This window comes from Euwallacea fornicatus, chromosome 2 (genome assembly GCF_040115645.1).
Source record: "Euwallacea fornicatus isolate EFF26 chromosome 2, ASM4011564v1, whole genome shotgun sequence".
NCBI lineage: Eukaryota > Metazoa > Arthropoda > Insecta > Coleoptera > Curculionidae > Euwallacea > Euwallacea fornicatus.
Window position 1 is genome coordinate 3,982,357 of NC_089542.1, and position 20,545 is coordinate 4,002,901.

Sequence of the window (20,545 nt, forward strand, 5' to 3'; positions counted from 1 at the left end):
ACACAGACAATACTTTTAAATAGCTCCTTCAGTTCTTTTCGGAGTTAAAAATGCTATAAATAATTCACTTGCAAAACAATTGTAAGGCTCATTAATCTCAAAATTCGAAATAGACCTTGATTTGTTTTTCATTTTTTAAATTTTTGACGTTTTTGAAAATTACTCAACTCAGAATGATAAAGTACCAACCAAATTTGTAGCACAAATAAAAGAAAAAAATTAAGTCTAAATATTCATTTATTTATTCATTACTATTCAAATAAGAAATAAACAACCGCTGAGAAAACACATCACGATGCGTCTTGACGAAAAAAAAAACATGAATCCTGGCTACTTTTCTTTACCAATAACTTCCTAAATATGGCATACATTCAACAGAGAAATCGCGAACTATTACGGAGTAATACTTTTAAGCCTAAAATGTCTTAAAAACTAACTTTTTAAGTTATATAATAATATAGTAGTATAATCACTCATTGCTTATGAATAGCTAAATTTGTAGCATTCTTATGGTTAAATCTCGGCCTCGGCCCCCTTTAGGAGGCGGGAAGATTTACACCAGAAGCTTTTATAAGACACGCGGTGTGAACATGTGAAAAATCCAATACAAATTGTTTGAGTAAACGTGCGAAGGGAACGAAAATGGGTGTGGCGGTCTACCTATTTACCTTACAAATTTAATTAATCCTACGAAATAGACGATTAGTTTTAAACAGCTTTAAAGCCGATAATAAGTTTCGTTTGCTTGAAGCGTATATTGTAAAAACCACTTGTACTTAACCCTAAAAATTATGTTATATAAATAGAAACAGTGAAATTACTTTTAGTTAACAAAGATAGAAAGAATTATTGTAAATAAAAAAATATAAAAAATTTCAACAAAATACACGTTTCATATAGTAATAACTTTTTTGATTTTATTTTGCGGGATCCCTAAACAACTAACTTTTGGTTTCACTCACTAATCCTATATAGCAACTATAAAAGAGTCATTAAGATATAGTACAAAAACTGACCGATAATCCTGTATAAATGTACACTCCCCTACACAACAACTCCCTCTAGAGACACTAATAAAACTATTAAATAAATACTTTATTGCTTCTGATATGTCAAAGATAGCTTTAGAAGGCTGTAAGGCATCGCTTCAGGACACTATAAAGTTATATAAGGCAAACAGTATGGTACATCAGCTAACACACCGTCAAAGACGCGCATGAGAGCCTGTTAAAGATTTTTTTTGGTATACCTAGACCGTATCATTTCTCAATGGTATGTACAAGAAACTATAAATAATTAAACGCTAAACATTTCCTAACCTAGTGAAAACTAGCTTCTACTCACCCACTTAAAGACTTATTTGCAAAAGATTCGTTGGAATGACCTGACTAGAGAATTTTACAATATTAATTAAAACGCACCATTAACTTAACATTCTTAACACCTCATTCCTTGCTGTTGGCCCCGTTGCGCACTCCTAGTAACTTGGCCACATCACCCGCGGGGGCCTCCAGGGCCTTGTCCACAATAGAGCGATCGCCCAATCCTAGAAGGTTGCTAATCAAGTCTCCCCCACCGTCCTGAGCATCACTCTCATCTGCAGATGCGCGTTCGGTGTGTTTTTCTTCCCCGTTTCCCCCGCAATTTCCGTCTTCATCGCTGTGCTCAAAACTGGTCAGGGCGTGCTTCTTCCTGTGGCGTAGCATGCTGTGCTTCAGAGTAAATCGTCTGCGACAGATGTCACAGCTGAACGGACGCTCGCCGGTATGAGTGCGCATGTGCCTGCGCAGGTCTTCGGCCGACCAAAAACGGCGCATGCACCAAGCGCAAATCACCTTTCGATTGGAATAATCCGGGAATTTGCCCCGGATATCGCTATCCTCCTCGTCGTGATGTGAAGCTTCGTCCGGAGTAGTAGCGTTAGCGTCAAAGGCGTTCTTCGACATTAACAAATCATACTCCGAAGCATGTTTGTCTCTGATATGCTCCAAAGCTTGAGTGCGTTCCGCGAACGAGCTCTCGCACAAATGACACTTGAAGGGCAAATCCGAGTTAGCCACACCTTGGCTTTGCTGTCCTTCCAAAGGATTGGCGACAGCCGCAAACTTACTATAAGCAATTTGACTCTCCCAGTCGTTTTTCGCATCCGGCTGGTTCACTTTCTCGTCCTCGGAGCTCCCAGCCTCATAACCTTGAGCTTTAATGTCGTCCCCTTGAGCGTTGGTAGCGTGCTTGCAGCTCATGTGCTTCTTCAAGTTGGAGTAAGTGGAGAAAGTGCTACTGGGGCATGTCGAGCACTTAAAAGGCCTCTCCGGCACATTCCTCATCAAGTAGTTCATATTGTTGTTGGCGGCAGCTTCTCCTGTCACGATGGTAGTGGCGGCACTGCCGTGTTTCCGCAGTAAATGGCGGTCGCAGTTGGATTTGGTGGTGAAGAGTAGAGGGCAGTGGCTGCATTTGAATGGTTTCTGGCCGGTATGGGTTAGAATGTGTCTGCGGAGGGAAGAGGTCCATGGGAACTTGCGGCTGCAATAGGGACAGCTCACGCGGTTAGGGGCCAGAGAGTAGGCCGATTTCTTTTTCACCGGAGTCGAGGAGCTGTTGACGGCTTCGGATTCGGATCTGAAATAAGTGAAAAGACGGTGAGAGATTGCGCAATATGAGAAAGAGAGAAGGTAAGCAGTGAAAATATACATGGTGTTTCAGAATCATGCGATTAAATTTTTAGGGATTGTTCAGTGCAACAATAGAAGACATCTGAGTATAGAAACTAGTGTCCGCAAATGTCTCCCTAAGACACTACGGCCCTATGATGCTTTAAAACAGTTATGTGTAAAAATATATTTTATCGAGTTTTAGTACCTTTTATTTTAATTTATTTGTACAAAATAGGACTACAGCAATTGTTTAATCTGTCGTTATTGAACTTCACCAGTTTTGACAATATCGAGTTAGTAGAGGTGGTCTTGTTCCGTGGCCCCCTAGGACACTTGATCTAACACTGTTAGATTTATTTTTGTGCGGACATATGAAGTCCCTGGTTTCTGAAACTTCAATGGGTACAGGGCAAAGCCTGATTGTACGAATCACTTGCAACTTTTGAATTCGTTCAAAACGAATATCCAATTTTTCGCCAAGGCTGCGGAAATCATGTACATATGTCATTTAAACAGGCCTAATTAAGTTTAAGGACAACATTTTGAATGAGTACTATACTGCTATTTTGTACAGACAAATGGAAATAAAACGTACTAAGACACATTAAACACATTTCCGCATATGACTGTCTTAAAACATGATAAGGCCGTAGTGCCATAGGGAGACATTTACCGACACGGGTTCTTATACTCAGATGTCTTTTATTGTCACACTGAATAATCCTTAGAAGTTTGTTCCCATAGTTCTGAAATACCCTGTATGATAATCTTGTGCACCCACACTGGGTGCACTCATAATGGGCGTATAATTCTTCATTAAATCGTAGCACTATCAGTTCCATGTTAACCTAATTTTAAATGATAAAATAACCCGAATTAACTACTTTAAATGCTCTATGATAGAACTTATCCACGTTTTAAATCATAAAATCTTCTTACCTATTTTCATCCGTTCCAGAGATATTCCCCTCGCTGGTACTGCCACTGGCCACGAGCCCCTCCTCGTCCTCCTCACTGACCATACCCACTTCCGCCTCCTCTCCATCCCTCTTGAAAAATTCTTTGAATTGCTGCTGTGAAGCATTCACCAACAACCTCGAGACTGGTACCAAATCTTCCTCACTCTTGGCAGTGCGCACAAAATCTTTTTGCTGATATTCCTCCTCACCATCATCCTCTGCATTCACCTCCTCACACTTATCATTCTCGTCAATTACCAAAGCACAATCTTCATCGTCTTCTCTTTTAATTTCCCGGTTGAAGTGGTTCGGCCTCGACAGCTGCGATAGCAGCGCTATTCGGAGTTTCTCATTCATATTCATGTGCCCTTTGGCTTCTTCATAGTTAAATTTTGGAATATCATAAGGGCCCTCGCAGTAATTAGGCTTCATTAAGAGGCCTTGAGGTTTACGTCCAGGCTGGCTTAAAGCTCCTCGTTGCCTTTGCGACCAGAACTGAGGGTGTTGTTGTTTGATATGACGCTCCATATTGGATCTAAGTGTGAATTTTGCTGAGCAATGCTCGCAAGTGAATGGCCTTTCAGTTCTATATCTGCGTTGTTTCTGCTTCGGCATCAATACCCCATTTTTAATCACCATTTTGACTGAGTTTGGTGATTGCATAAGATCTGCTTTGAATTGGTTCATCGGACTGTGCGACTGCATTTTTGTTTCTCCATTAAAGTCGCAGTGTACGGTCAGAGGTTTGGGATCTTCGGACTCTTCTACTGATTTCGGTTGTAATGGGGTGAATTCCCTCGGAGGAGGGCTTGTTTCGGAGTTGATTTTGAAGGCAGAAGGGCCATCCATGGGCTGATACTGCGGTTGAGTTAAAGGCGGATGAGGCATCATGTAGTTCTTAAACTCCTCGGTGATCATGGAGCCGCCGCACATTCTCTGCATCCTCTCTTTCAGGTCTTGCGGGGTGTGCTGCAAGGCAGGTAAAGCCTGGAAGATGAGGGGGTTCACCGGGAAGCCCGGCCATCCAGGAAAGCCGTTCCTATAGAGCTGCGCCAGCTGAGTAGCGTACAATGCAGCTGCATGATCGAGTTTAGCAGGCGCTTTCAGCAGTTCATGAGCTAACATTTCGTTCATAGTGGGCTGCTCCGGCACTGGACTAGTGCTTCGAGACTTTTTGGACAAGTCCTGAGGCTCTTCAAATTTCTTAAGATCCTCATCCATCTTTTTTTTGCTCAAATCCAAAGCTTCCTCCATTGGAGGATCCTCTTCCTCTTCTTCGTCATAGTATTCATCATCAGACTGACCGAAAGAGCTGCTGTTATCCTTCAACTCCTCGAACGGTTTTACATGAATTTTGCTTTGCGCCTCTGTTGGATGTTGGAGTTTGAATTGCTGATGCGGGAAGAAAGGAGGAGTAAGGAATCTGTTGTGCTCATTCAGGCCTTTCATTTTTTCACTATGGTGCAAGAAGTCTAAGTTCGGGAACAATTTCGAGGATTTCAAATCGGGGACTAAAGCCGGAGGAGGAAAGGTGACTTCAGTCTCTCGCAAATTCAACTTCGGAGTTATTTTTGGTGTTGAGCAATGCACTTTCTCAGGGCTGTAATCCTGCTTGGAGTCTCCGGAAGAGCTGAAGCTGTGCTTTTTCCCATCATCTCTCATTGTCAGCTTATTGAGTTCGTCATTAGTTGGATCCTCAGAGGGGTGGTAAATGATGGATTTCTTCACATCCTCTCTAGTGATTTTGGAGTGACGGTTCCTCAAGTGCCTCTCGCAGTTTGCCTTGGTGGTGAAGGCGTAGTTACACAGCGAGCATTCATAGGGTCGGTCCCCATTATGAGTCCTCATATGGCGAATGAGGGCAGCCTTATCGATTGAGGAGTGCGGGCACATGTTACAATAGTATGTGCCGTTGGTATTGCCGCTGAGGTGTGCTCTATTATGCCCCTTGAGGGCCCGCAAGTTGGGGAATACCGCATTGCAGAGTCGACAGGGAAACTCCCCGCGAAGCTTCATTTTCCTGAACTCTATCGCGAAGGAGTCTTGAGATTCTTCCTCGTTTTCATGCTGCTGCTTCAGGGAGTGTTCAGCTTCACTTAAAGGTTTTGGTGGGGCTAATCTCAATTCCTGGCCTTTCGGGAATTGAATATTTGAAAGAATCGATGGAATGTCTGCCAAATCTCTAGTATCCAAGACTTTGGACAGCTGCTCCTTGAGCTTAAAGGGAGGCATCGGCATTGGAAGTTTCTTCTCCGGGGAGTTGTCTTGAAGATTCAGTCGAGAGAAAAACTCGGCTCTCCTGATCTCATCTTCAGAAATTCCATTCCCCTTAAAAAGGCTCGGAGCAAAAGCCGGACTCTCGAGACAAGGCTTCTCATGTATTTCCAGGGAGTTTGAGCAAGGAAAAGCTGTGGAGCATCTGCGACACTGGAACTTCAGATCTCCAGCGGGTTTGTGCAAATTCCGCTCGCACTCGCTTCTAGCGATAAACGGGAATTTCTTGCTGGAGAAGTCCATAAAAGTGAGGTCCTCAAAGCCCGTGAGCGACTGCTTCGAAGGAGCATTGTGTTGGCTCTCTTTGTGAGCAACTAACAGCTTGTTGTTGAGGAAGACTTGGTTGCACAAGTTGCACTTGGCCGGGTGCTCCGGATGGTTGTCTTCAAGGTGTCCGCGCAAGATCTCAATGGAGTTGAAGTCAGATCTCTCACACACCGGGCACTTGAACCTACTCTCGGTAGCAGGCCTCTTGTTGCCCTCCTGGACATCGTCCTCATGCTTCCTCTTGTTAGGTAGCTTCGAGTCCACCTTGTTGTTATTGAATTCAATACTCTTAGCACTGCCACTATCAGTACTCCCATCAGACTCATAGTTCTCTCCTTTGTTTGAGTGGGTGCGCATATGTCGATGCATATTTCCATTCGTTGTGAAGGTGTCTCTACAATATTTGCACTGGAATGGTCTTTCTCCACTATGGACGAGAACGTGACGATCCAGACTCGAACTGGAGCTCAAGACTTTGCGGCAAATCTTGCAAGTGAACCCTTTATTATCGTTGATGTTTTGGTCTTCATTTTCGTTGTGGTGCGAACGGATGTGCAGGGTGAAGTTATGTTGGGAGGACAACATCTTGTTGCAGATGGAGCAGATGTATTTGCGCTCAGGGGAGCTGCAGTCGCTGCGGTTGTCGCTGTCGTGCTCCAGAGAGCTGTTGGCTGTCGCTGAAAAGATGCCCGAGTCGCTTCTATTGCTGATTTGATCCTTGGTCGCTGCTACCGGGTTGCCGTCGAGAGATTCTTCCATATTGGTAACTGCAACGAAGGAGCGAAATTAAGACAGCGCACTTGGCAACAAGGAGACGTCAATTTATCACCGAATAGTTTACTTAAAGACAATCCCAGATTCATCACCGTATCACCTGACTGAGCAAAGATTATTCAACTTTAGTCCAGTTTTTTTCCATAAATATTGATTAATCTGTGGTTTGTACTGATAGCAGCAACAAAGGCTTACTAATGGATTAATAGAATTATTCCTGGTTTCGATTAATTAGGGCGACTAAAATTTTCTAAAACCGCTAAAATGTTACTTTTGGACGTTGATAACGACGCTCTTAACAATGCTTTACGGTTGATATTGTCGAGGAGATGAAATAGTTCTAATTGCTCTAAGAGCGACCTGAGACAGACAAATGAGAAACAATCTGTTGTGTAATTAGGTTGCAATGGTTCGATTGCCAAACGCTTCTCGGAGAGCTAATTTTGCCACCCTACTTCACGTTAATACAAACACGAGATTTTAGGGATTCATGATTATACCCTAAAGAATCGATAACAGACATTATCGATGGAAAGCTTCGTTCTTAATCGCTTCAAGATTGAAATCAATACTGCCCAAAGAGCAGATGGGAAAATTTTTTATTCTTTAGAGATAGTCACAACGTATCGATTTTTAAACACTTAAATACCTAAGATAATCAAAATTGATTAACGTGTGTCGGATACTCTACTTGAAAAGCAAAGTACAAACAAACACTCCTCTTGAGGATTCCTAGTGATACAGTATACATGCAAGAATCTACACCAACCAACATCGATTCTGGGCTACAGCCCTTGTCGCATCTGGTTTAAGAGTGGTTTGAAAAATCGAAAGACCTTATCAGACAAATAGGAAAATCTTTATTTGTCCAGAGAAGATTAGAGAATGTCAATTTCCAGACTTTTTTTGATGATTTTTACAAAGGTCGACTCATATATGGTGTTAAATTTTTCTTCGTGAAAATTCTAATATAATCGAGTTTTTATTTCTGGGATTGACGACGATGATCTTAAGAGGCGATTACAGGAATGATCGAACATTTAAATTCCCCAACAGACAAAGGAGAGAAAAATATTTATCTAGTGATGGTTATATTTTTACGGGATTTGCAATTGAAATTTTCTCTTTGAAAAATCTATTTAAAACAAATAGGATGAAATTAGTTACGTAGAGATGGCTACAATATATTGTTTTTATCTTTGCGAGAAAATTGCGTTTATTGAGTTAAACCTAGTGATGATGATCGATTATCGATAGCGTGATTCTTGCGTAAGCTTTAATTGCTATAATAATTCATCTTAGAGCTAGAAACCTTTTATCGCTATTTTATTGATTTTCGAGTTTCTAAAACGTATCAACAGTTTCACTATCATCATAAGTATCGAAATCGCAAAAGTATAAAGCGACTTTGAAATAATCTATTTTGGTACAGATCTTTTTTTCTCTCTAGAAGTTATCACCTATTTTCGTTGCTAACGACAGGTTCAAGCAAAGTGCAATATTGATTATATCGAAAAAATGGGATCAATTGAGAGCTACCCAGAGTTGGTGAATAGATATCGATGTCGCACCGTTTTCTCTGGTTTCAACTACTCTGACGGTCCTTCACTACCAAGATTTGGAAACGATCTGCTTTAGTTCGTTTCGAGTTCCAAACACTGAGAAAACTTAAATTAATGCACAAATAGGCAATAATTATCTCCTAAGAAGAACGACCTGAGCAAACAATCGGCCCATCGACTTCTCCGTATTTTCAGTAAGACTGTTGACCTTTCCCGTCATATCCGACTGATTTCTGGTACCTCAACGGGCAAAAACACGTCGCTTATCTCCCCAAGATTAAAACAATCTGAAAAGGCAGGGAGCACAACATCATCGGCCTTATCTGGGAGGAAGCTAAACCTGTATGTGGTTTTTCAAGCATGACGTATCTCATTGTGGTCCATTTTAATCAGTCTGGGGCTTTCCGTTCCGTTCGGAAAACCAACTTGTGTGTGTTTATGCATGTGGTGTTTTCTTGGGTGTGAAAGAATTCGTCGAAGGCTTCTCCTCATACTTTTCTCGTTAGCGCCATCTCTTGAGAGTCACCGAGCGTTGAGCTGGGAGGCTCAAAGATGGCGCCAGCGATTTGGTCATGCGCAGTTCTAGCCTCGACTCTGAGACCTTGCGAGAAGATGGCTATCGGCGCGGTTTTAAAAGGGGGCTCACGTAGACGAGTGATTTTCCAAATAAAAAAATTACACAAGACCTCTAAAAACAATAAGCGGCGTGATGAATTGGGTCAAGTCAACGAGCGTTTGTCATCTGTTTACCAATACCGTATGGCGACAAAGAAACTTTTTATTTGTCGATGTCGGTTTCAAGTCAGGTACATCGAAAATCCGTGGCGTTGCTTTATCCGGAGTGCGGCCCATCCGTGTTACCAATTACAAATCGAGAGAGATTTCTACGAATGCGGGTCTCAATGGGTCGATACATTGTTTCCGATTATTTTGTACCATTACCTTTACCGGAAAATTATTGCTTTATGGCAAATTCGGGGGAATTATGAGGACGTGTGTGGAATTAATTTGTCTTAGGAATCTCCGATATCACATCAACATACGTATAATACCGCGAGATAGTCGGGAAACTCGTCAACGTTTGGGATCCACTTTGTTCAGAAACGTCTGCGGCGCCGCTGTTAACGAATTGCGCGCATTCGTCATATTGTCCACAAAGTCTTTTTATATAATTTTAAATTGGAAGGACGTCCGCCGGAAAGAGGGGAAAGAGAATGCCGGAAACACCTTAAATTTTAATATTCTTTTGGTTAAAGATTGCCTTCAAAATGTTCCCTTCTTTCAGCGACTCGGTAGTGTGCTTTCTAGCCTCATTAAATGCGAATCTCCTACGACACTGTTCCATAATCAATCAAGTTGAAAATTTTACTTTTTATAGCCAAATACATACGATTCCTCACTTCGGAATTCGCCATTATTTTTCCTTAAGACCACTTTCAAATTTTTCCCCTTTTTTGGTGATTGCAAAGAGTAACTTCCCGTCCCAAGAAAACTGAATCTTCTACGCCACTGTTCCTTTATTAGTCAAGCCACCAACTTCAATGATAATACGCGAGATGTAGACGAATGTTCACTCTAAACTTCAGCAACGTAGAAGGCTCTTTCGTGCTTTAGAGTGGTTATTTTTCTCTCGTGTAAAACCAGACTTCTTTGCCCCCTGTTTTTGGGAATAAAATCAGATTTTGATACTTAGTGTTCGCGATTACTTCAAGAACATTATTTCCTAATAATTCGATTGATAACAATAATATTAATATGCCCTAGAACGTTTTTGGACGACTGTCTTGCCTTCGCCATTTGGTCAAGAGAACTGGTTCCCATCAATAATACACAGTTCCAGACATTTTTAGAAGCTTTTTGGTGAGAGGTTTACGTACCTATGGTGTTGGGAGGAGGCGAGCCTTGTTGAGGATTCTCTGGCATGGTGAAAACCACCCCTTGCATGGCTGCTTTATCTACTAAACAAAAGAACAATCTCGTTAATATTGCTTGAATAATTGACTATTTTAGAGTGTAATATTATTATTACAAGCTTCATAATATGCTGATCGATATTGTGTTCGCAGAAAAGTGATTCGCTGGTAAACGTTGCGTTTGCTTATTGCGACAGAGGAAACCGCGTATTGATGATGCTTTAGATTTTGTCTCTGCATGGAAAAACAACACCTATTTATTAAGTGCGGGCAATTAACATTATATTGTAACACATTTCGACACAAATACCTGTAATCTACCAAAGACAGGGAGCAAAATTGGGATGTCCACCATGTCTAATTGCGCAACGCACGTGTAATGTATCGATTAGAGGCAATTTGATATGGAAAACAAACGTCCGTCCATGGTCAGACGTGCATCGTCCAAGGTATGGCCGGTGTTTACAAGATAAATCTCGAATTACTTGCCGCGAAAATATAAACAGTAATGTCGTTTAAATGGAAGATCTGTGTTCGCTCTTTTTATTTGTATTTATGTCTGCAGGCAGGGCCATTGTTTCCCTGCCTTATCTCTTCCTTGCTTCGATTCAATTCCTGCTTCTCAGAAAAAAAAACTCTCTCTCTTCTCAATTTACGGCGAAACCAGTTTTTATCAGAGTTCAAACCCCAAAGGCCGAAGGCCCCCTTTTTAGCCCGTTTTTATCTCGAAAACCACAAAAGGGGTCCAGATATTACAACAACCGTTGCACACGCCAAAGCAGGTGTTTGGTCGGGGCAGGTGAAGCCAACATATGCCCTCTATCTCTATCTGACAGACAATTTTATTTAAATCTACTGCAGGCGGGTATTTACTTCGTTACCGTATTACGTCAACTGTAACATTCATCTGGCTAATGGTCGGGATAATGAGCTGCTTGGTCGTGGAGGATGATCGTTAATTTCGGACCAGGAAGGGCTTAAACTTAACATCAGTCAAAGTGGTTTTAATTTGAAATCAATGACCTTATTGCATTAAAATAACTGATTTTGTCCCACAAATTCGAGATACTCGATCACTGCGAAGACTCATACTTGTCAAACACTAAAACAAATAGTTCCCAGGAAAAAATTCAGCTACCACTGCATGTTCTATAAACGTCGCTACATATTGTCCTTCAGTCAAGTACTTCTCATGCAAACGTTTGCTCAAAAATCTCTCTTAGACATAGGACAGTTTATTTTGTCAATTTAACTGATCTACCTTAAACTACCGAGGCATAACCAAAAGTCCTTGTTTGGCTCTGGCTTTGAAAGTTGCTTTCTGTTTAAATTTTGGACGAATTTATGTTTCTTGAGATATAAAAAGAAGATTAAGTCTGTTTAAATTTGTCTTCTATGTCAATGTCTAACTTGTCAGGATCTTATGTCGAGACAAATAATGCAAATGACAACTCGCAGATGGCGCCGCTATTTAAAATACACTTACATGTTTTGTTTGAATCTCCAGAGATGCAACAAAAAGCAAATAAAGAAAAAGTTTCACATGCTTCAATCTAAACTGGCTCTCGAGTATTTCTCGCATGTCTCGGTAAAATCAATTACCTTTCAGCGAAACAAAAGCCATATTTTCTAAACGAGCATGTTTTCGGTCTAATGAACAGCACCAGCGTTTTCATCTCCGAACCAAGAAAGCGTAGATAACACAACAATTCACCTCCGTTTTCGTATGTACATACTTATATACCAAACCGACGGATTGTTTATATAATAACAAGGTAGAACGAAACAAGAAACATTAGGTATAATAGCAGAAATTCATGCCCGAGGAATATGGATCTAGGACGACTTTTTCACCTTGATTTAACATCAAATAACGAGGTTGTGGAGCATATGAGAAAGCTTTGAGCTATGAGGATGATACCGCTATCAGTGTGTGTAAAACCTACTAATCGATAAGTTAGCTAATCGCTCTAGTTGCCACAGCTCTAGTAATCCCATATACGAGAAAATGGAAATATATTTATATCCTATTTGAGGTTAGATTGCTGTACTTTCAATAGGTCTGGTTTGTCTCTCTACATTTCCTTGCGGGAAAATCGGAATTATCCAGTTCCTCTCTATAAAGGGAGTGAAAACATCAACATCTACTTCGAGGAGAAGTCACTCTTGCTCCAACAGTTAATTGCTCCTCATTCACATACATACGAACAAACAGATCTCAACGAACTCTTTGTAGAGATGGGCACACCAAATCGACTTTCTCGTTTTACAATAGCTTAAATTAATAACGATGATTGACGTCCACGCGCCTTATGTAATGCGGCGAAACCGGTCCCCTTCTCGCTATAAAAACATGACTTTTATCTTCGGAAAAAGATGAAAAAAAGGGGCCCCTGAGAAGAGATTACCAACTGTCGAAGCACGCGCCAGACGGGGCAGGTGTTAATCCCCGGTTGTTACGTTTTGTGCTGCTATACGTGTCTTCTTGTTTGGGATTAAATTTGAATTGGGATCTTCAATGATTAGAGCTTCTTAGGGAAAAATGAATAAAAAAGTAATGCTAACAGAGCTTGATCCCTTCAAATAAGATTATTCTCCCTTTTCAGGGGAAAGGAAGCGAATATCGAGTTTCGTGCGCTGTCCTGCAGGAGAAATCCTGTTAGCGTTCCACCTGAGCTGGCGAAGGGGTGGAGGGATCGGTTATGGATTTCCAGGGGCGTGGATAGGTGTTTTTATATGGAAAATTCGACAACTCCTAATATGCAAAATTGCACAAGCGTCTAGTCGACTTCATGATCTGCTCAGAATTTTTTGTTCTTCAGAATGGATTGCTTCTAAAAGCTACGATGCATTGAGAATTCTGATATTTGCAAAATCAAATCAATATCAGAGGATTTTTCGGACAACTCAAAAAAGTTACATAATCGTGCAATTCAAATTTGAATACGTTTAGAGGTCAATATGGGATGGCTCAGAAGCATTTTACTTAAGTTGAGTAAAAGATTGGATTTGCTCAAAGGATAGCTTAAGAAACCTCACGACGTATTTTCATTGTATTTTGAAAGACATAAAACAAGATTTCGACAGAAGGCTTTCTGTGACCTCACAATCCTCAATGATTTTTAAATGAAAAGGATTTTCATGACATCTGCTATTGGAAAATATTGAACGTGCAGCATTATCAACTCTCTTTTAGGTTTGGCTTGGTCAAGGTTGTGGTTTGCTCTTAACGATAAGTTCAAGTTAAGTGCACCGTTGTCAATTTTCTACCAATTACTGCTTGCTAAATGGCGACTTAAAGTGTAACAATCAGGGGTCCAGACAATTCATAAACCAATAAACTTAACATAAGCCATTTTGACAGCAGGCAGTATGGTGATTGGTCACGTTGCCATCAAGGCACGCCTTTTGACGCATTTAATTGGCTAATGTGACAACAAAGTGACAGGTATAAAATGACAGTTTGTTGGATGTTTCCAGTACAGTTTAGTAATTATTGAAAGATGATTGACGATTAATGTAACCAAATACTATCTGATTTAAGTGACAGTGACCCATTTTGACGTCACAACGGAGTGTTGGAATTGATCAGATTGTGCTCTTGTGGGCATTTTGAATTTCATACAACGAGTCCTACTTTTTTCTACTACTTGTTACTGCAAAATGTGTCTATTTTGCGCGATTAAAACGACACGGCGAAATTTATTTACAAAAGAGAGTGGGTGCCACTGGCCGAACGTGGGAGTGGCACGTCCGGTCTGGCCCATCTCCTGAGAGCAGGAGCCAAGATGGCGTCAGCAGTGGCGCCCAATGTTGCCAGCCTGCCGCAGTATTGATCTGCAGGATTTGTGCCTGGGTCGCCATGGTGACAGATCACATACAGACACTTCAGTGGCGTCTATGCAGCGCCTCGGCCAATCGAACTTTGGGGTCTTTGTTTCCCCTGATTTGGGGTCCGCGAGTTCAGCCCTGTAGCAGCACCTCGAGTGTCCTTGTCAGGTGCACGATAAGATCCATTAAAAAAGCCTGGTTATAAGCAGTATTTACGGTACCATAAGTCAATAAAATCCCCTGCAACCCTCCGTCCCAGAATCCAAATTCAGGTATTTTTTTATTGAGTAAATACGAGATGTGTGCGTAAATATTTGCCCTTGCACGCGATAAGATACGCTTGACTAAGATGCCATGCATCAGGCTTAGTTGCTCTCCAAATTCGATTATCTACTCAAGTTCAATGGGGATTCCCTGAAAAAAATGTATTGGGCTTATTGACACTTGGATTCTATGGCTAGGGCCCTGAAAAGGAGATATGCAAACTTCCTTCACAGGAAAGTATGAGAATCAACGACTGTTTGATCTATGTAAGGCTTCCGACCTTGTAAACCAACTTTCTTGACAAAATAATGACGCCCTTTGCAAACCTTCGATTCAGTCTTTCGACAAACATCGAAAACACTCCTTAGCCAGAGTTCGGTGGCCAAATGTCTAACTAAAATGCCATACCAAACTGATTAATTATTGAAACGTTTCTGAATTCCGGATGAGCATTAACATGCGATATTCAAATTTGCGACCAAAGACGATGATTCCAAACCTAAAGCCGAAGTTCAAATTAAACGGTTTCAGGTAGGCGATAGGATGTCAGTTAAGATAATGCCAAGTTAATGTAGTCTTTTGGTGGTTCTGGGGGAAATTTCGGACAGATTTTGTTGGCCAATTTAAGACTTACATTAGACAATTTTTTACGGTAAAAGCAGTAAAACAAAATTGTGTCTTCTGTAGACGAAAATAGCTCCACGACAATGCAAAGAAAAATGTCGAAAATGTCCAACAAAATTAAAAACTAATCCCCAAATCTTCAATTTCCAGTGTGACTAAGATTTTTTTTTATTTCTTGGGCTGCAGCACCGTCATCTACAACTTTTTTTCTATGCACACTTTCGACGATTTTAAATCGAGAATATGGGCCTCGCGAATAGGTAAAAAAGTTTCTTTTTTATGCGAATGAACGTGAGAAACTTCGCCCTAAATCTGACCCTTTCAAAATACCGAATTAAACCTAAGATCTCAAGAAGCTCTTTTAGGGGCTTTATTTATAAGTTTCTGCCAAGACACGTTAAGACTGATTTCAAGTATAATAGGCGAGCTACACGAAGGTTTAGTAAAAATGATTTAAAATCTCAAAAACTCGAGAGGCGACGTTCTCAGTGAGACGCTTCAAAAATCACGCGTAAAAACGCTTCCAGTTCTGAGTCTGTAGCTCTGCTATGTAAAAGTTCTACCGTGACATTTTAAGAATTATTGAAAATATGATAAAAGGCTATATCAGGGTCTAGTAAAAAAAAATTTTTATCTCAAAACACTCTAGAGACGACGTACGCAATGAGACTATTAAAATCACATGTAAAGACCCTTCAAGTTCTGAGGCTGACGCTCTTTTACTTATAGGCTTTGATTAATACATACCAAGGCCGATTTAAAGCGTAATAAATGAGTTGAATCAAAGTGTAAGAATCGGATTTTTAACTGCTAACTTAATTAGAAAATGACTCAAATGATTTTAACATATATAGCTGTGGTTTCTTTATTTATACTTTTCTACTCACCTATTTTTAATAAGTAGTTTTCATGCAATACTACTACCTTGGCAAGCTCAACTTTGCTACAATGCACATGATCTTTTAAAGTCTTATTTGTATATAACCATTCTTGGAATACAATCTTCAACAAGTGTTTGCGTAAGACATGTTCTAGTGCAGGGAATTCCCCTTTTAAGATAGTCCTTATCGATTTGCATCCACCTTTAAAATCATAGTAAAGATGATGAAGTGAAGATTATTCAATACATATTTATTTTATTATTTTTTAATTCAGTACAAGTGTAGTAAAAAAATTCCAATTGTTTTTTTATACCCCTCCCCCAACTCAATAATCATTTTGGTAATTCGCACTTACACGCCTAGATGGACGGTAACGACCCAACAATCACTCACCATCACCCCCGGAGGGTTGATGGCGGTTACCATGGTAATTAGGACGTAAACACCGGTGTCAGTCAATCCGTTAGGGTGATTAAGGGTAGTTTTGGAGGGGTGCGTTAACAGACTTGGAATCTGTGAATTTTTCCCGATGTTATATGAGACTCAACGGTGTAGAAGTTAATGTAGCATAAATCGTCGAAATAATGAAAACACTTTACTTCATGCACGTATTTCTAGTCCAAATCTCAAAGCAAACATTCGTAGCGATGCACTTATCATTCAGTGAAAAAATCGATTCTAAGAAAATGACTTATCTGTAATCGCAGATCAATTATGAAACCGCTAATAAACGATTGTAACACTGTGATAAATCTATGGTACGTTTGGTCATCTGAAGTTAATGCACCCACATCTACAAGGTGAGTAAAGAAGAGAAGAAAGATGGGCAGCGTTTGCAGCTAGTCAGCAAACGCTTCGTTACCGAGATATAAAAATGTAAAGATACAAAAAAATTATGTAGTTCTTTTACATTCTGTACGTTTTACACAGAGTATAGTAAAAACTACTTTGTCTTAGGAACCACTAGGAGCTTCCTTCATCTGAAAACGTCCATCAATTGAGGTAATCACACAACATTCACCTGACTGCATCTTTTACCAAGTTCCAAGATCCTTATGGCAACCCGGAAGCCTGAGACACGCTGTATAGGGGATTTAAAAATAGGCAAAATTTTAAGGTCAAAAAGATTTTCTTTTTGGTAGAGTTTAGTATCTTGTATTGTTGATGTCCCCGTAGCGACACCCCACCCAGGTCTCAGGGATAGTATGTCGTATTTCAAAGTTCGAAATTCGTAGAATATCTTAGGTCTGAGAGAGAAAATCGGACCTTCCTGGAAAAATTTTATATTGACCATGAACTTTATTGAACATTCTAGATTATTTTATTAAATTCAAAACTTGCCAAATTGCTAGCGGCTCCTATAAGACAACTTAGAGCTGGTTCTTCCATATCCGGCTGAACTGTATGTAGTAACTTTTACTCAAGGGTAACCGTTTCCTGACCAATTCTATAATTTTGCGTTTGCGTAATAATACATTTAAAACTTCTCAGAACCAACGAAAATTTCACTTGAAACCAAGGTGTATTGCACATCGAGTTACTCAAATCTTCTAAAATAGTCTTGAACGTTCTAGAACTGTACCTTGCAAGATAATCTTCAACATCAACCTCATGGCATCGTTCGCGAGTCCGTATTTTTAGAATAATTTCGAATAAAATTGACGATGAGCTGAGTTTAGATGATATTTTGATTTTATTTTATTCGACGGGGGGTTGGAAAATAGAATAAAATCAGACGAACATAACTTGTCAAGTCACGGGGATTAATCAGACAATTTCCCGGATACCTAATCGAGCCCGAAACGATCTCATTGTTAGGGCGCCGTAATTGGCCCCGATCAGATGCTCTTTTTCGCATGGTCTGCCCTTTCATCCCCTACGGTATCTTTGTGTCGAAAGTCAATAGGTAACAATCTGTACCAACCGCTCTGTTTGTACGGGGCATCATCTCATCAAAAGAGCCCCCATTCATCACGTAGATTGGATTTGCCACAAAGCCCCGCGAAGGTGTTTGCTTTACGTCCACCCCCTCGTCCCTCACGGTTCATTATTCGGAAAATGGGGTTGAGAAAATATTTTTGTGGAATTAATGGGGTTGGCGATGTTGATTTGCCGGAAATGTGCTTAGGGTTCTTAGAAGCGCATTTGCCAATATTGTGTTTGGTTTAAGGTAAACCACGCCCTTATATCTAGCCGTTTGCGGGATATTATTGAGGAAGATGTGTGAGGACGTAAGAAATATTCCAAGAATGTAGAGGCAGCATCTCTACCTCAGGTCCTTTCTGAGAGATATAATAAGAATTCTCAAAGAATCTCGTTCGGGTTTGCTTATAATTATCGACATTCTCGCTGGGGATGTGGTGACAGGGTTAATAATGCAGATGACTTTTCGACAAATTTATTAAAAAGAACATCTCTATTGTTTGTAGTGCTCGAGATGTTCAGTGATACTTCCTTCGAAGGAATTTTCCTCGTTTACAAAGGTAAATGTGACATCTCTATTTCTTCTGGTTTTGGAGATATTCACACAAATCTTTTAGAGATTTTGAAACTCTTAAAAAAAACTTGATTTTCTAAAGAAACTTATGGATATGTGTTGTGGAATACTGAAGCAAATGCAATATTTAGAGCTAATGATGATTTATCGCCGAACCTATAATTCGAATTCTGCATCTCATGCATTTTTTTAGATAATCAAAGATAATCCTGTAAACTTGAAAAAATCAAATCAAGATTTTTGTGTGGATTACATATCAACATATGTAACTGTATCGATGATATAACGTGTCATCTCAATCATTTGTGAATTTTGAGATATTGAAAGATAATTTCCATGCAACTCTTATTGCAGATAATGACATTTTCGATAAAATCTTCTTCCCTAAGATAAAACATTGTCCAATTAATATTTAAGGCTCTTTTTAATAAAGATGAAACCGAAGAAAATGGAGACCACCACTCTTAATTAACTGCTTTACTACCACATCTCTTTTTCGTTTATTTTTCAATATATTTAACAAAAAACTAAAAAATCTCAAGACACTCAACTCTCAAAAAAAAAGGGGAAATAATAGAAGTGAGTTGGATCTCCCAATTTATATCATGAGGAGTAGTTTTCGAGATGCGTCGCTTATTGAACTCTAAAAAAAACATTTTTATTCTCTATTCCTCGGAATCTATCGACGACACTGTATCGACATGAGTTTAGAGAAAATACCTGGAAAAAATTTATTTTACAACGAGACGAGATTAAAGAATATAATAGAGTTGAGCGTGAGTCATACACTGTCGCAAATGCGATGTGCAAGATATTCACCTCTCACCTATCATTTTCAGAAATATTCCTCTATTACTGAAAATCTATGGATATTTTATATGCGATTAGAGAAGATATTGAGAAGACCGCGTTTTATCGACCTACCCAAAATATTACATTTCTCCTACTTCTATTTTCTAGATGTCCGGCTAAACTGATCACGATATCAATCTAGAGTTTTTCTCTATTACCAAAACCATCGACATTTAAACTAGAGACGAGATTATAGGGTGCAATGAAAAAGAGCGCGATCTATTGACTAGCTGACGCAATTAAGGGGTTATGGCAGCTTTATGTTTAGTAATTTTTGAGATATACATATTCCGCTCATTCGACGCTTACCCAACCTTCTTATTTTTCTCTAAAACTAGATATTTAAATTAAAATAACTATTGTGAATATATTCTCTAAAAATATAGAGTTTAAAACTGACGGGCATAGAAAAGAGCGCGCTTTATCCACCCCAAGAAATTCCTCTTTTTTTCCACCTCTAATCAATTTTGAGATAGCTAACATCTTATTATGAAGTTAAATATGTCTTCTCTTTTTTCCAAGTCAAATTCTTTAACATGAGAATAGAGATGCTACTGCGCTATACATCAAAATAGATTATAAAGCACGCAAGACACATGTAACCAAATCATCTTCTGTCATAAACAGTCTTAACTTAAACCACAACCATCACCTACCTTAAATCACAAAAACTATAATCCATAGTCTTCTCCGCGGAACACATCGGTGAGAAAAACAATCTCGAAGCACAAACGACAAATCAAGTCGCGGGCGCCACACGTCACTGAACAAAAGAAAAGACAATCACCGATCGGCCCAATGAAACCTCTCGCAGGAAAACAAGTGACTGTCTCAGTTCTCTCGCAAGAAGTGACACGCTGTATACAGAGTCAGCTCGGGAGATCGAGTCTCGAGACGTCAACCGGGCGATTCTCTCCTGTGATTGGTCGGGGGAGATCGTGGGGGGAGGCAGGTGAGTGCAGGTGCGCGACGAGGATGTAGCGAAGGTAAGGGCGGGTGGGAGAAAGACAGAGAGGGTTCGGGCAGTGGTGCGGTCGGGGTCGGGTAATAGATAATCGAACGAGTTTCTTATCCGCTGTTTATAGGATAAGGTTGATGATATAGGAGGATTTTTGTTTGTGTATCGACTAGTTTTTTTCGGCACGGGTTTGTCTGTTTCGGTTGCCTTGTAGATTGACCGACAGGTACCA

At 40.1% G+C, this 20,545-nt stretch overlaps 1 protein-coding gene across 3 annotated transcripts; it reads right to left on the bottom strand.

The window, feature by feature from the left end:
* Positions 1–219: 219 nt before the first annotated feature.
* On the bottom strand, positions 220–20,197 carry peb (pebbled). Of its 3 annotated transcripts, none has more exons than XM_066300966.1 (4): positions 20,012–20,197; positions 10,371–10,448; positions 3,597–6,924; positions 220–2,622 (listed from the first exon to the last, which is right to left on the bottom strand). In XM_066300966.1, exons 2-4 carry the CDS (start codon positions 10,435–10,437, stop codon positions 1,446–1,448), a joined length of 4,572 nt encoding a protein of 1,523 aa, XP_066157063.1. In that variant the 5' UTR covers positions 10,438–10,448; positions 20,012–20,197; the 3' UTR covers positions 220–1,445. The 3 variants fall into 3 exon arrangements, with proteins under 3 accessions (XP_066157063.1, XP_066157054.1, XP_066157071.1); XM_066300957.1 differs by having other exon boundaries at positions 10,371–10,451; XM_066300974.1 differs by lacking the exon at positions 10,371–10,448.
* Positions 20,198–20,545: the final 348 nt, after the last annotated feature.

What these genes read in the sequence shown, in the direction of transcription:
- peb (XM_066300966.1), bottom strand. Translation starts at nt 10,437, where the DNA reads ATGCAAGGGGTGGTTTTCACCATGCCAGAGAATCCTCAACAAGGCTCG. An exon ending in GCCTCCTCCCAACACCATAG is followed by an intron (nt 6,925 to 10,370) that starts GTACGTAAACCT and finishes CCTTCGTTGCAG; the next exon opens with TTACCAATATGGAAGAATCT. An exon ending in TCTGGAACGGATGAAAATAG is followed by an intron (nt 2,623 to 3,596) that starts GTAAGAAGATTT and finishes CACTTATTTCAG; the next exon opens with ATCCGAATCCGAAGCCGTCA.